The sequence below is a fragment of the Carettochelys insculpta genome, chromosome 1 (genome assembly GCF_033958435.1).
Source record: "Carettochelys insculpta isolate YL-2023 chromosome 1, ASM3395843v1, whole genome shotgun sequence".
Lineage (NCBI taxonomy): Eukaryota > Metazoa > Chordata > Testudines > Carettochelyidae > Carettochelys > Carettochelys insculpta.
This window is the reverse complement of record NC_134137.1, coordinates 365,988,052-366,002,818: the sequence shown is the minus strand read 5'-3', so window position 1 is coordinate 366,002,818 and position 14,767 is coordinate 365,988,052. Positions and strand designations below refer to the sequence as shown.

General features: G+C 42.7%; 1 protein-coding gene across 3 annotated transcripts in view; it reads right to left on the bottom strand.

Annotated features, from left to right (window-relative positions):
* FRMD4A (FERM domain containing 4A) overlaps positions 1 to 14,767 on the bottom strand; it is a 301,838-nt gene that overhangs the window by 122,489 nt on the left and 164,582 nt on the right. For all 3 annotated transcript variants that reach the window (XM_075017733.1, XM_075017741.1, XM_075017751.1), the window contains exons 3-4: positions 14,438 to 14,532; positions 6,202 to 6,294 (exon numbers count right to left, since the gene is read on the bottom strand). In XM_075017733.1, coding sequence (XP_074873834.1) covers positions 6,202 to 6,294; positions 14,438 to 14,532 — 188 coding nt within the window. The remainder of the gene's footprint in view (positions 1 to 6,201; positions 6,295 to 14,437; positions 14,533 to 14,767) is intronic.

Genomic DNA, 14,767 nt, shown 5'->3' with positions numbered 1-14,767 from the left:
CTACACTGAGCCACCGATAGCAGGAGTTGGACAGAGTACAAGATAAAGCTAAACTGCATCTTGTAACCTGTATGAACCTTGTGTGATGGATTTCATTGAAGCCAATTTGTGCTACAGTAGCCCTAGTTGCCCAGAACTTGCTATGTCTAGGGTTTCTGACCTTCCCTCCCACACTGCGTTTAAACCAGTTGGTACCAATCAATATATATTGCCAGCTTCATCCACAAAGGACATTCCTTTGGGGGGACCACAGCTTTGCCACAGATACGAACTGATTCAGGCTGGGGATTGCAAATTAAGGCAAAATTCACTTTCTAATGATCCACTTATAGGGCCCTGGTGCTTTTTCAGCCATAACAGTGTCATTTGCATCTCTTGGGACCCCAGCTCTGACTTCTTCCTCTTGAACCTCCAAGTGAGACCACAATGCTGCTGCATCTTCCCTCCCCTGTGCACAAGTAACATCACCTCCTACACTTTCGGAATCTCTCCATTGTGTCTTGCCTCTTAATCTTCTCACTTGCCTGCTGGGGAGGTCTCTTTTGTTTACACTTCTGACATGCTGTTCTGCTTGTGCAATTCAGCTTCTCTGTCCCCATTGGTTAACTTCCAGCTCTCAAATCCCACCCTAAAATCCTACCTCTGCAACCCACAAATGACTCCTGCCTCTTTCTCTTTTCAGTCCTTACTGAACACTCTCTGGCCTGGACCTTTCTCCTGCACCTTGTTTTCTTGGCCTTATTTGAATTGTAAGCTCTGTGGGGCAGGGAATGAGCTTTACCTGTTTGTACAACACCATGGCCATGTCTACACTAGCACAAATCTTCAAAATGGCCATGCAAATGGCCATTTCTAAGACTACTAATGAGTCACTGAAATGCATATTCAGTGCCTCATTAGCATGCCGCCGGCCACAGCTCTTAGAAATTGCCGTGTTTTGCTGCCGCGTGGCTCGTCCAGACGGGTCCTTTTCGAAAGGATCCCGCCAACTTCGAAATCTCCTTATTCCTATCTGCTGATAGGAATAAGGGGATTTTGAAGTTTCCAGGGTAGATGTAGTATAGATGTAGCTCATGAGAGCTTATGATAAGATAATATGGTAAAGTCCTAGCAAGGGGGAAATTGCATTTGACCAACCAGTTCAACCCACCCAGTACACCCCACATTCGAAATCTTACTGAGAAGCATTGTATAAAAATGTGAGATCAAGACACGCTGACTCTATCGGCAGATACTTAAGTGGGTCGGAGGACAAAATTGAGCCCTTGGGAACAAATAATACCACAAATAACCTCTGCGCTGCCCCACTGACTTCTATAATGGGGCAGTGGGCGCACAGTCAGAGCAGATTATTGGTAATGTAATAGGGCAAGAGTGCAAGAACACAAGGCTGATCTGACTGAGAAATGCTGTGCTGTGTAGTGGGGAAGGGGCTCTGTTATTCCAGACAGTTCAGATTAATTAAAGGAGGGGAAATTTTCCTTGACAAAGATGTTGCTGTTTTCCAAACTCTCAGCCTGCATGGTCATTTTTCCTCAACCCCCAAAACTTTTTGAAATCTGCTTTTGGAGCAATTTAGACAGTGAAGTGTCTCAGCTGGGCACCTGACCCATTAGAAGAGCTGCAGGCATTATAAGGATAAAAATGATGATTTTACATGAAATGCAAGAGTTCTGCCTTAGCTTCCTGTTCCAGCAGATTACTATTCTGCCTCTTGCCTGAAGATCTATGTCTTTAGTAGTCTTACCTTCTGGGTGAAGGACACATGTAGAATATTAGCAAAATGAACACATACTCCTTAAATACTGGTGAACAGAATTCTCTGTAATGAATACCCGGTACACTGAATTAGTCATGTTGAGATCTTGGATTAGCGTCCCTGTGTTAACCCAGGCTATGTCTATTGTAAATACACAGCAGTGATGATACAAGAGACAGATTTGTAAGCACATTCAACATTCCAGAAAGACAGATCACTAACATGTTAGTGGACATGCCAAACATATTAAAGAGTAACAAAGCTGCAGACACCTAGAGAAAACTTCATGGCTGTCTCTGTACCGCATCCCATGACCAACTGGAATTCATCACTGTTAGAGAGGACAGAACACAGATCCTAGACATTTAACTAAGGAAGGATCTCCTTTAGCTACTCGCAATAAAGGACCAGATAAACCAATGTGCATTCATTAGATGGAGAAGGAAAAATAAAGTCTCCAGCTACAAAACTCTTTCTTCAGGGCTCAAAACCAGACCAAATCAACTCAAAGTCCTGCATAACCAATGCCTGGAGAACTCCCAGCTTCAGCCAGCTGACAGGCAAAAGGACAAACCCTTCTGCTTATTGACTCCTTTGTTGCAGCCACCCCTTTCTATCAGCCCAGATCATCCATAGGCTAAACACGAATGCAGTAACACTTTACCTGCTGGAGAGCTTTTACACCTTGCCATAGGCCACCAGTGCACAGATGGGAAGAAACTAGATAGGAACCTGAAGATAAGTAAAAGCCATTACTGTCTCTTGAGCCTGCTGATGTCCATTGCATTTCATGTTATCGCTCAATGTGCTCATTATTACCACAGGGAGCATGCGGAGCCCGCTGGTCAGTGTGTATTTTTCACTACCCCATTTAGCCACTGAACACTGACTTTTCCCAGTGGTCACAGAAATACCTGAGGTCCATCATTTAAAACTGACTTGGTGTACTGATCCACAACTCTAAGAACGTTTTCTTTTTTCCCTCATCTACAATCAAATGATCTCTTGATTACACTATGCTGCCCTACAACATCAAATGAGGGTTTTTCACAAGATCGATATGGTAACACTTGTATTTTTTTAACATGAGAATAAATGAATGGCCACAAAGGATCAGAACAAAGGTCTACCTAGCACAGTATCCTGTCTTCCAACAGTGGCCAATGCCAGGTGCCCCAGAGGGAATGAAAGGAACAGCAATCACTAGCTGATCCAGGGACACAATCCCTGACCATCTTGGTTAATAGCCACTGATGGACATACCCTCCGTAAGTTTATCTAGCTGTTTTTTGAACTAGCTCTTATAGCAAAATTAATACTATTGTGATTCTGTGGCATTTATTATTATTTGTTTGTAGCAATGGGTCCAATACACAGTGGGTCCAAAATCCTGACCTCTTTCTTCAGCGTTTGCTGTGGTAAAATTCCCAATGTCTTCTGAATATGCCCATACACTCATACTCTTGATAGCCGTAGTGCTGGACCATTATCACCAGGTATCGCTATGTATTTTAATTAGATTTTCTACAGGAATAAACTTTGTGTATGTAAGTTGAGCACCTTTATAGAAATGTCCCAACTGTTTGATTTAGTTCTAAACAGAAATGGCTCTGCACAGAGTCGGGATTTATGCATCTGGGCTCATCTCTAGTTCTAAACAGCCAAAGCTGCCACATGTAAAGTAACCTACAAACATAAAAGACATCAGAGCTTCTCTTGAACCATAGGCAGTCATAGTTTTAACAGGGCCTAGCAATGTTCTAGCACTGATCCTGCAACATCATATACCAAATGTAGAGAATAAAGTCTGCCTTCTCTCCTCTGTCCCCATAATCAAAGCTTCATGAATGGCAATGTGTGCACTGACAAGACAAATTAAAGGGAGGGGTTACATTTTTCTTGGGCACTGTGGAATGAGTTTTTACTTTTGAGTGGGATGATGGATTTAATGCAGTATTAAAATAGCAAGTCCATCAAACAGAGCGCATTCTCATTTCGCATACTAGTGACAAACATGAGTGAGCCATTCAAAGTAAGTGGAAAAATATCCTTGTTGAAGACAGAAAAATTCTGTATTGTGCTGGTTTGAAAAACTACCAATTCTCACAGGATCCTCCCAGAAGAGGAAATATCCCCAGAACCAGCAGAATTGTTCAAGTTGGTGGAATTTATGTGCTACCTAATTCTGTATAGGTTCTTATACCTATCTCGTTACTGTAGCAGCTGAGTACCCCCATCTGTTGGTAGGTGGGATGCGGGGTATTTGGAATATTATATGCATTCATTGGACCATCTGTTGCCACAATATGCCCAGAATTTATCACCACAGAGGAGCTATTGAACATCTGTGTGGGAAGTCTTCAGGGGAGTAATGCCAGGGCTGAATCTGGTTACTGACCAAGTGATTGCCATTAGAGCAAATGCGTAGCTTAGTGAAGGGCAAACAGCTATTCTTCCTCCCGGTGGCTAATTCACATGCAGCCAGGTAAGATGGGAACCAAAAGTTGTGACTCAGGTGTGCCGAGCTGATGGTCTAGATATAGTTCTTAGTACAAAAATGTCCACATTAAACAAACAAACCAAAACAACCCACCAAGGCAACTGGCACTAATTGATGCTCCTGTCAACAATCTGAATGGGAAGGCACTGGTCACTCTAGGTTAATCCTGAGCCCGGTTGTTCAGTTGCTGCCAGAGAAGCTAATGTTTGTGTTGTTCTGTTCTATGGCTAATAAGAGGACTTCAATCTGCAGGGGCACCCAACCAGCACCTTTCATTTGCACTCTGTTACAACTTGGAGAGAATGTTAGGCCTTGTCTGAACTAGAGTTAGGTTGACATACGGCAGCTTACACTGATATAACTCACTAAGTGTTTCCATTACTATATAGCTCTTGCTGAGGTAATTTGCCAGCTACACAAAGTTAATAACTCCAACTCTGCAAGTGGTCTGAAGTTAATGAAATTAGGTCGACCCAATGTAAGTGTAGACATTGCACTGCGTGCATCAACAGCTTCTCTTTTTCAGAAGCTGTCCCACAATGCCCCACGCTGGGAGTTAAATCAGTGCAAGGGCTCCTGGTGAAGACACCCACCTCTGACACAGAAAGCATAGTGTGTATGTGTAAAACTGACATAATCCCTGTTGTGGCTGTATGTTGATGTAACACAGTTCCTCTTCCTTTCGTTGTGTAGACTGACTTGCCTTTAGCACACAAAATACACAGGGCGTGATTGTCTCTCATACTGGATTTCCCTCTGTGCAATTCCACTGACTACAGCAGCATCCCTCAAAGGACACTGTTGTAAACAAAACAAGAATGACACTCTGATCAACCTCAAAGGGGTTGCTGTGGGATCAACTGTTGCTCAACAGTGTGGCGGTCATGTTGTCGTGAAGCAGCCTCAAAATGCTAATGAATTTTTTGGGGGTAGACAATCTCTGAGAGAGGGTGCTAAGACTGACTGAGTCGAATGCTTTGGTCAGGTCAATGAAGCTGATATATAAGGCTTGGTTTTGCTCACCAAACCACAGAAACACTAACCCAGGAACCTATCCCTGCATCGAACACCGTTACCAGCTCTTTCCACAGATCTATACTAGAGACACCATCATCGGACCTAGCCACATCAGCCACACTATCAGGGCTCATACACCTGAACATCCACTAATGTGATATATGCCATCATGTGCCAGCAATGCACCTCTGCCACATACATTGGATAAACTGGACAGTCTCTGCGCTGAAGGATGAATGGACTTAAATCAGACATCAGGAACTGGAATATACATAAACCTGTAGGGGAACATTTTAACCTCCTTGGACATTCAATAATGGATCTTAAACTTGCCACTCCCTTATTAAAGAATTTTACCACAAGACTCTCGAGGGAGACATCTGAATTGGAATTCGTTTGCAAATTTGACACTTTTAACCTGGGGCTTAACTGCGATCTCAATGCTCTTATGCATTACAAGGGTAATTCCCCCACTTTTGATATTCACAGGAATGGCCCCCATCCCACTTAACTTAATTTACTTCTTCCACTGGTCCTGATTCTCTCCATCCCCTTTCTTCTTCTCATTCTTCTCCTTCTACTACCTACCACCCCCCACCACCACTCCAGGATTTTTATTTCTGCTTCAGACCTGATGATGTGGGTCTTACCAACAAAAGCTCATTACCTAACAAGTAAAGTTGTTAGTCTTTAAGGTGCTACAGGATGAGTTTTTTTTGTGAAGGTACAAACTAACTTGGCAACCTCCTGAGACTATTTGCCCTGATCAAAAAGCACCTAAGTGAACTATTATTATTTTTACATGCATCTTTGTGGAGCCTTATGAAAAGCAAAACAAGAACAGAAAGGCCCACTTCAACCCCTAGGAAACGTGTCATTTTAATTGTGTGCTGGAAGGCTTGCTGGCAATCAGACACTTACTTACCTGACACAGAAGTACAAAACAACTGGTCCTGACTTTTTGGGGAAGTCATGTTCCAGCACTCGACGGTCTAGCTGAAGCCAATTTAAATGTCCCCTGACAAGAGAAGAAAAGAGGTACTTAGTTACATCAGCAACAAGAGGCAGCTTGCTCTCACCTTAATGAGGGTCGAGGTGTTAAAACACACACTATCTGCAATGCTTGCTCTCTGCCTTAGGCTATATGGCCGACATTTCAGAAACCCACATAAAATGGTCTGAGGAAAGAAGTGATATCATCTTGGCAACATTTCAGTCTAAATATTTAACACATAAAGTTCAATCTGTCAGGGTGAAAGCTGGTTGCACAAAACAGGAGCACAAATGACCAAAAAGATAAGAACTTCGCCTGTTGTTTCAGTGCTCCTGGCGCGGCTCCATAATTAAAAGTCTGTCAGGATTGCCGTTAAAAATCCTTATTGTGAGGGGTTTGTCCAATGCCAGTAATATTTCAGTCATGGCTAAACCCAGCCACAGCAAGTCTCCCACATTTTATTAGCCACCCTATTCGCCTGCAACAGCCTTTCAATAATGCCTGCCAAGCTCTTCTCTTTTTCCTCCTTCAAAGAGCTCCTGAAAAACACAGCCGTTCCATAGAGTATCTCAGTTCCAAACACCACATGCTGCTTGTTTTTTGCCTGGCTGGTACCTGCCTCTGTTGTTTTCTCCTCTAATGTATCCACTTGTGTCTCTGTGTAATGAACTTTTCTGGCCTAGAGTACTGCTCTTTGTCACATTCTACACGCGGGGAATGCTGCAAACACGTACTGTGTTATATCAATAGCATCATTTATCTTACTGTACCACCAAAATGAGAGCAAAGCCTCACTGAGTTAGGCACTGCACAAACACATAAGATGCAATCCTAGCTCCTTTTAAGTCAGTGAGCCCTGATTTCAACTGCAGGAAGTTTGCTATTGATTTCAGCGGGGCTAAGATTTCATTCATGGTGGGAAAGCAGCCCTGCCTTGAAGAACTTACAGTTTAACAGACAAGTAACAGAGAGAAAGCTGTGCTAGTCTATACACTATCAAAACAAAAAAGCAGTCCAGTAGCACTTTAAAGACTAACAAAATAATTTATTAGGCGATGAGCTTTCGTGGGACACACCCACTTCTTCAGATCACAGCCATGCGAGACATATGAGTCATACTGTCTGTTCTGGTACGGCTATGATCTGAAGAAGTGGGTCTGTCCCACGAAAGTTCATCACCAAATAAATTATTTTGTTAGATTTTAAAGTGCTACTGGACTGCTTTCTTGTTTTAACAGACAAGAAGAGAGAGATGCAGTGCCTTGTACGAATAATTCTTCACAATATGATTCCAATTTTAGAGAAGGGGAAGTCAGACAGAGAGGGCCAGATTTATAAAAGGATTCAGGCACCAAAAGACACAGATCAGCACCCAGTGGGGTTTACAAACACCTATGGAATTCCACCACACCAACCTTCTTCGGTATCAAACACAGAAGATCCCTGCTGTAGACTACAGCAATGAACGAGAAGCCATAGAGGTCATTTGGGTCAATGAGCCATCTCTTCAAAGTCCAAAAACAGGTAGTTAAAATCCATGAGGAACTAAAGCAATTAACAGCCTTGTTGTGCCAAGTTTCTCTCTTTCTCAAACTTAGGGACAGTCTCCAAACTGTGAGGTTCATCTTCCCTTTCAACATAGTTTGTTTTGACCTGCAAAGCCTGTGCAAGTTCCCAAAGCTTTCTGTGCCTGTGATTTCAACCTATGTCCTCCCCCGCACCGTTTATTCAATTTTTAAACAATGTTTTCAGGTAATGGAAGCTTATGCTATGTATTAGTGATTGAAACACCACCCCTGATTAGCACAAGTGGGTGCCCCCCATCCAGTGTAAACACTATGAACAAGATGATCAAAAGTTACTAGGAATTTTGTGTGCCCAGCTCAAGAGCCCTTAAAAGAGGCCTGAATTTCAGGGTAAGGCCTTCTGAAAAACTAGGCCCCTTTAAGATGTCTCACAATGGAGGAAGTTGAAACTAGACAAGCATAACCATCACCACTTCACCTACTGTTAAAAAACAAGCATTCAACAAACTAGGACCCATGTACACAAACATCGCTGTCAAAAGCAAGGAAGAGCTAGCCTAAGACCACCGTTCTGTCCTCAGCCTCTCCTGTTGCCCCTGCATTGCTGGATGCAGAAATAGCTGATGGCATTACACCCCAAGAGCCAATTGCCCATTGAAGTCAACATGCTGATGAAGGACTTGCCTGTATAAGTGCTTAGGGTTTACTCAAGGGGATGATCCAATTTTACCTTACACATGCAGCAATCCCCAAGCCCAGCAGAAAGTACTGAAGGCAGAGAACAGCCCTTACGCTGATACTTCTTTTTCATTCTAGCTGCAATTTAGCCTAAGGATCTGGGTAATCAGTGTAAAAGAACACATATATTTCATACTGTTTGTATGCGTAACTGCTGACAGGCAGACTCCAGCCTGGGACCTCTGGAACTGGCCGCAGGAGCCTCTACAGGTTGAGCTACAAGCTACCTGACTCTCAGCTAAGGCTGCAGAGGAGACTCATTCTTTCTCTGTGTAAGTTGTCTAGCTGCCACTGCTTGGGACAGTGAACCACGCCCTGGTAGCCTGTGGGTTATGTATGTTGCTGCCTATATTGCGTAAGTAACGAAGAGGTGCAAAGAAGAAGATGTAAAATTCTCTCCAGACGCAGGAGAATAGCCACAAAGCAATTCTTACATGCTCATTTTTTCAGTATCTCAGAAAGATAATGAGATGGCTCCCTTCACAGGGATATGATATCCACAGTTGCCACTTAAAATATTGAGCCAGGACTTCCTTCCAGAAGATCACCACTAATCCTCTTCATTTTCAAGCACACACGTGTCCCCACTGACATTTATAAAACACCTGCCAACAGCTGTCAGAATCTGCTACATACAGGCCAGATTTTAATATTATGCCACCCAGTGTTTTACTGCACAAGTCATCTCTTTGTCATACTCACAGAGAAAGACACAATTCAACATTATTAAAGGCATCAGAGTATGGCCCCAAATATCTAGTAGTCTTCATGTTCTTTTTATGTACCCACTAGGCAGCTTGCACAGGAAACCCCTTGATACACTCCAGAATGGAGACACTTCTCCCACGCAATTTAATAAGAGGCACATTATAGATTTTGTCTTTGCTAGATGCATTGATTTTTTCACTTAAGAATTCACATCAGCAGAATCACCAGTAATGGTGCAAACTGCAAACCTGTCACAGAGGGGCTTGTACATTATTATATAGTTGACCCTTTCAACGAAAACTTGATAATTTTTTGTTGTGGTCTATGGAGGCACTGGACTTAAATTGTTCATCTAACAGAAAATAGAGATGCTGGAGATAAATTGCTGCGTCAATAACAAATACGTAATTGCATTTAGCAAACAGAAATGGAGCACATTTATTTTATGGACTGAGTATAGATTTTGGCATGTTGGCTGGGCAATTGCTATTGCACGGAATAGCTTCCATTTTCTACCATAAGGGATCTCCAAGAAAAGCAGCGTGCCAGTGAACAACTGGCCTCAAGGTGGATTTGGTTATAAAGATTTATGGGTTAGTGTCCAGTTTTATAACAAGTGGATCTACATTTATGAGTGTGTATACAGCACTTGGAGATCCGTGGAACCCTATTAATATTAAGCCCATGATATCTCTGAGTTAGGGCTATGTCCTCACCTTTGATGGAAAACTCACAGGAAGGGGACAGACGGCCAAGGAAACTACCTGGGATTCATGGCACAGATTCAGCACAACAGTAGAGCCCCTAACACAGAAACTGCTATACTGGCTCATAAGGACCCCCTTGTGCATTATGGCTCTCGCAGCCAGAGCCTGGAACTCAGCATGCTTGGAATCAGGCAGCCTGAACCCTGGTTTTCTTTTAGCACACAGCTGGGCTGCGGCACGTGCTCCCTGGGCTGCACATGGCCCATGGGCCACAGGCTGAGAACCACTGATTCAGGCAGTTAGTCGTTAGTTTACAGCCTGCTGCTTGAGGGTTCTGTGACAGACTGTTATCCTGTGTAATGCATCTGAAGATGGTGTCATTACTCAGCTGGACCTGCTCTGGTATGAGGTTAGGGGCCTGCTTGAAAACCCAGTGACTTCAGTGGGCTTGGGTCAGGCCTTGCAACGGGAAACGGACCACACCATGCAGTGGGGAATAATCTCAGGTTTTGCCAGTGGTGAACAACTCCGATACAGAACTGGCAGCTTGGCAGATGTGCATGCAGCTCTAAAGTTCAAATACTCCCGGAGAGAAGATGAATTTTGGTTATTTCAAACATCATTTTACTTCAATGAATTTTGGAAATGTTGATGGCAAAGGAAGGAGGGTTAGTGAAGAATCACAGTCTCAAGAGTTCAAAAAATGCCATTTTTTTCCCATATACACATCTTAAGCACAAGGCTGTTCTTCCTATCCAATCCGTTAAATCTGTAACTCCACTGACTTTATATCAGGGTTCGTTTTGGGCCCCATGTGTTTGACCTGCTATAAAGATGATATTGTTTTGACCTCCCTGATCCTCAGCTAATGGTTAATGCTATTAGCATTTCTATGATCATTAAAATACAAGGCGTATGTCTTTTCCCCATGATAGTCTGACAATCCAATTTTAGGCACACTGAATGCAGTAATGACCCTACATTATCAGAAGAAACTATTAAGTCACTAACGCAAAGGTTGTTCCCATTGATTTTCTTCTCAGGTTGTCATGATATTCCCAGTCCAAATCATTTATAAATAAATTACTCTCGCAGATGTTTCTACTCTTAAACTAAAGAATTGCTGTAATATGTCATTACTGTCTCTCCTTTCTAATACTGCAGCTAAACCAACCTCAGAATATATTTATGAGCTGGAACCTAGTCTGCCTCAGCCAGCATAAGCATGAACACCATTCAAGGAAGTGAATTTTTGGAGTCAGATACATTATATAAGCAGGGACAGGGAGGAAAACTAGGTATAGATCCTGGAATTACTATTACAGAAATGATCAGAATTAAATGTTTCCTTAAAGGTATTACAGTAGCTACCCGTGGCCCAATTGTGCTAGGTGCTGCACAAACATGTAAAGGCAGACAGCTCCTTCCCCAAACAGATTACAATCTAAACAAACAAAGAATAGAGGAAGTGATCCCTATTTCACAGCTGGAGGAACTGAAGCACAGGGAAACTAAGTGACTTGCTCATAATCGTAAGAGAAGTCTATATCAAAAGCAAGGACTTACACTCTAATCTCCCAAGTCCCAGCCAGTGTTTTAATAACACAACTACCTTTTTGGGCATGGTTGGCCAAATAAAATAATTATTACATTTAACTAGCTGTGTGACTGATGGGTAAAAGTCTGTTAACATTGAAGGGAAAACAATGCATGCACTAATTAAAAAGAAAAGTACTCCTTCCTCAGTAGGCAAGAAGCCTTGCTGAATGGTTAAGGGGCAGTAGCATCTGCAGCTGAAGCTTTGGTGAGGCTGCGATTTAAGGGTGTTTCGCTAGACTGTTTTAGCTCACTTGAACTCGGTTAGCCCCCATGCTTTATCTTGACTAGCTTTTTAGAAGGTGTTGGTACCACTGAGTTGGCAAGCAGGATCTAGCATCCCAGCTTGAAATACTAGTCTAGACAACACACAGCAGTGATCATCCAGACACCATTGTTTCCATGGCAGAAGCTCTACAAAAGTTCTGAGCACTTTACTTGACAACCTTTGCTAGTCTCTGTCCCTTCCCATTTTTATAACCTCGATCTTTACTCTGGCTGGGTTTTTTTTAAGCCCTGTTTTCCCAGGTGACTCTGACATGTCTGCCTGCACATCGAGTTGCCAACACCACCTCCTCTTTAATATCGGCCCATGCTCCCAGGGGAATCCTGCCCATCACACTGACATGGACTGTGACCCCACTTTCTCCAGTCAGTACCTATGAGGCTGATGGTACATTTTCAATCTCCCCATCCATCTCGCTGTGTGTTTTCCCTTTTTAATAGTGCCACTACTTTTATGCTGAGAACAGCTGTCATCTCTGTCTCTGTTTCCCCCGGGGCGATGCACACAAAGTGGCTTAGCAACTTGGGTGAAGAGATCCATCTCCCCTCAAAACAAGGCACAGAGCAAACAGTAAAGGAAGGAGGTTCTGCTGTTGCTACAGAACAGGGGAGGTTCTTTCCCTGCTTCTCTTCTTTGAAGCACAAACCCTGTCGACCTGGCCAAGGCTGTGAAGATTTCCAGCTGTGAAATCAATGCCTCCGCAGGGCAGGACCCTGGGTCCACACAGATGATCCTTATACAGGCTCCAACCCAGGGTATGTGTCACTTTCAGCATGAGTATCCCATGGCTACACTCATATGCCTGAAGTTATACATGTGAATCTGGATCACTTCTTCTTTGCAGACTACAGACCTGTATTCTATGGAGGTACCATAAGCCACGTAGACCAGGGTACAGGATAACAGTGGCAGACATATAGTGTACTATACATTCCCTTAATTTAGCTCCCTGAACCTTGTGCATTATTATCTTTCCAAAGGACCCCACCTCTTTTCATGCACCATCCATTCTGCTTGCCCTTCATCCAGGAAAGTGATATTGCATTGGCCAGTTACATTTGTTAGTGAGAGCAGCATTCCCAACCCCAAATATTCAAAAATGGCGAGACTGGCTTAAAAACAATGACATTTTAAAAATAATACATATGGGGTTCTTTTTATTACTTGCATGGTGGTACAACTTAGGGGATCTAATCACAGACTAGAGTTCCACTGTGCTAGGTGATGTACAAACAGACCAAGAAGACAGATCCTGTCGTGGGGACCTGACAATGTAAGACAAGAACCAACAGGTGGCTACAAAAACAGAGAAGAAGCACACAGCAAATTTATTTTGAGATAACAGCTGTTCTTTCAAAATAAGTTTCCTAACATCTACACAATGCAACCGCTATTTCAAAATAAATTCAAAATAGTGTGTGTGTGATTTTGAAAGGGGTAAACCTCAGTACTGGAGAAATCGCACCTATTTTGAAATAAGCCATAATGTATCCAATGGCTCTATTTCGAAATAGGCTTCATGTGTTTAGATGATGTGTTTTGAAATATCTAAGTACTGTTTTGAAATGCTTTTTTGTATGTAGCAGTATTATTTTGAAATAAGCTATTCCAGAATAGCTCTTCTGGAATAGTTTGTTTCAAAATAAGGCTGCTGTGTAGATGTAGCCTAAGACAGTAATAATCAGCATGCTTAAGAGAGGACACAGCACATTAGCTGCCTACCCACACACTGTTGAATATTTGTTTGTCTTCTTGCTTTTAAGCTGCTACAGCTCACATTTTCAAGCTTTTCTCTAAAAACATAAGGGCTAGAAATGTCTTTTTTTTTTAAATGAAAGCCAAAGGTTCTGGTCTCCTGTCAGGCTAGGAGCTTGGGCTTGAAGGAAAGCACCACAAATGAGCAACACTGTGATCCTCAACTTTATTTTCTGATTCTCTCACTTCACAAGGCTGTTAAGTTTCATCCTAGCTTAGGGAAGTTCAAATCCCCAGAGCCATTTTCACTGTAATTTTCTATTTTAAGCATTCATGAAAACATCTCTATTTAATAATAACATTTGCATCCCTTCTTTTCCCCCCTCCACACACTTCCCCTTTCTTTTTAAAGAAACACTGATGTGGATCTAAAATGACTGGGACTGTGAGATTTCAAAGGATTCTTCGCTCTCTCTCTCTCTCAAATCATTTATCATGACTGTTGAAACTGCCTGACTGCATAATCCTGGTAACCTGTTAATTATACAGTTCCGTTGTACTGATAACGATTATGAAGAAGCAACTGGATTTTGAGTCCAAGACTGTTAAGATGACCTTTTGCCAATGCCAAATGACAAGAACTTATTTAACATTTGACAAGGACAGGATTATTAATGTCTCTGTGAGTCACAGATGATGAGTCACAATAAATGACATCCGCCCCTCACCCCTTTGAAGTATGAGGCTTATGTATCTCTTAAGTCCCATGTAAGTCTCTAGCCTCCTAGGCCTCAAAAGGGCTTAAGTGGAAAGTAAGCCCTCTGCTGCCTTTTGTGTGTGGTGTGGGGAGGTGATGTTTAACCTTCTCATGACCTAAGAGATGCTTCTCACATTTCTACTGTGGCACTTACGTTTCATCTGTGAAGGCAATTCCAAAATATTCTTTCTCCTTCAGGTTGAAATGAGACGCCACCAGATCGAGCAGCTCCTTGGCCAAAAGCTTTGGCTGGAAGGAAGGAAAGAAAGTGAGCAGTGAGGTTAGGATTGATGTAGTCCCTTGAGGTTTCCCAGCAGTAGCAGTAAGATCTCTTACATCCTCACAAAGGGCCTCTGCTCAGAGATTGTCTTGTTGAAAGAGGCTGGCATAGAATGCATCACCCATTGGGCTGTGTGTGTCATAGGTCTCCCTCTGTGCCTGAGCCACAAAGACCAGGGGTCTGTTCTAGGGATTGCTAACAAGC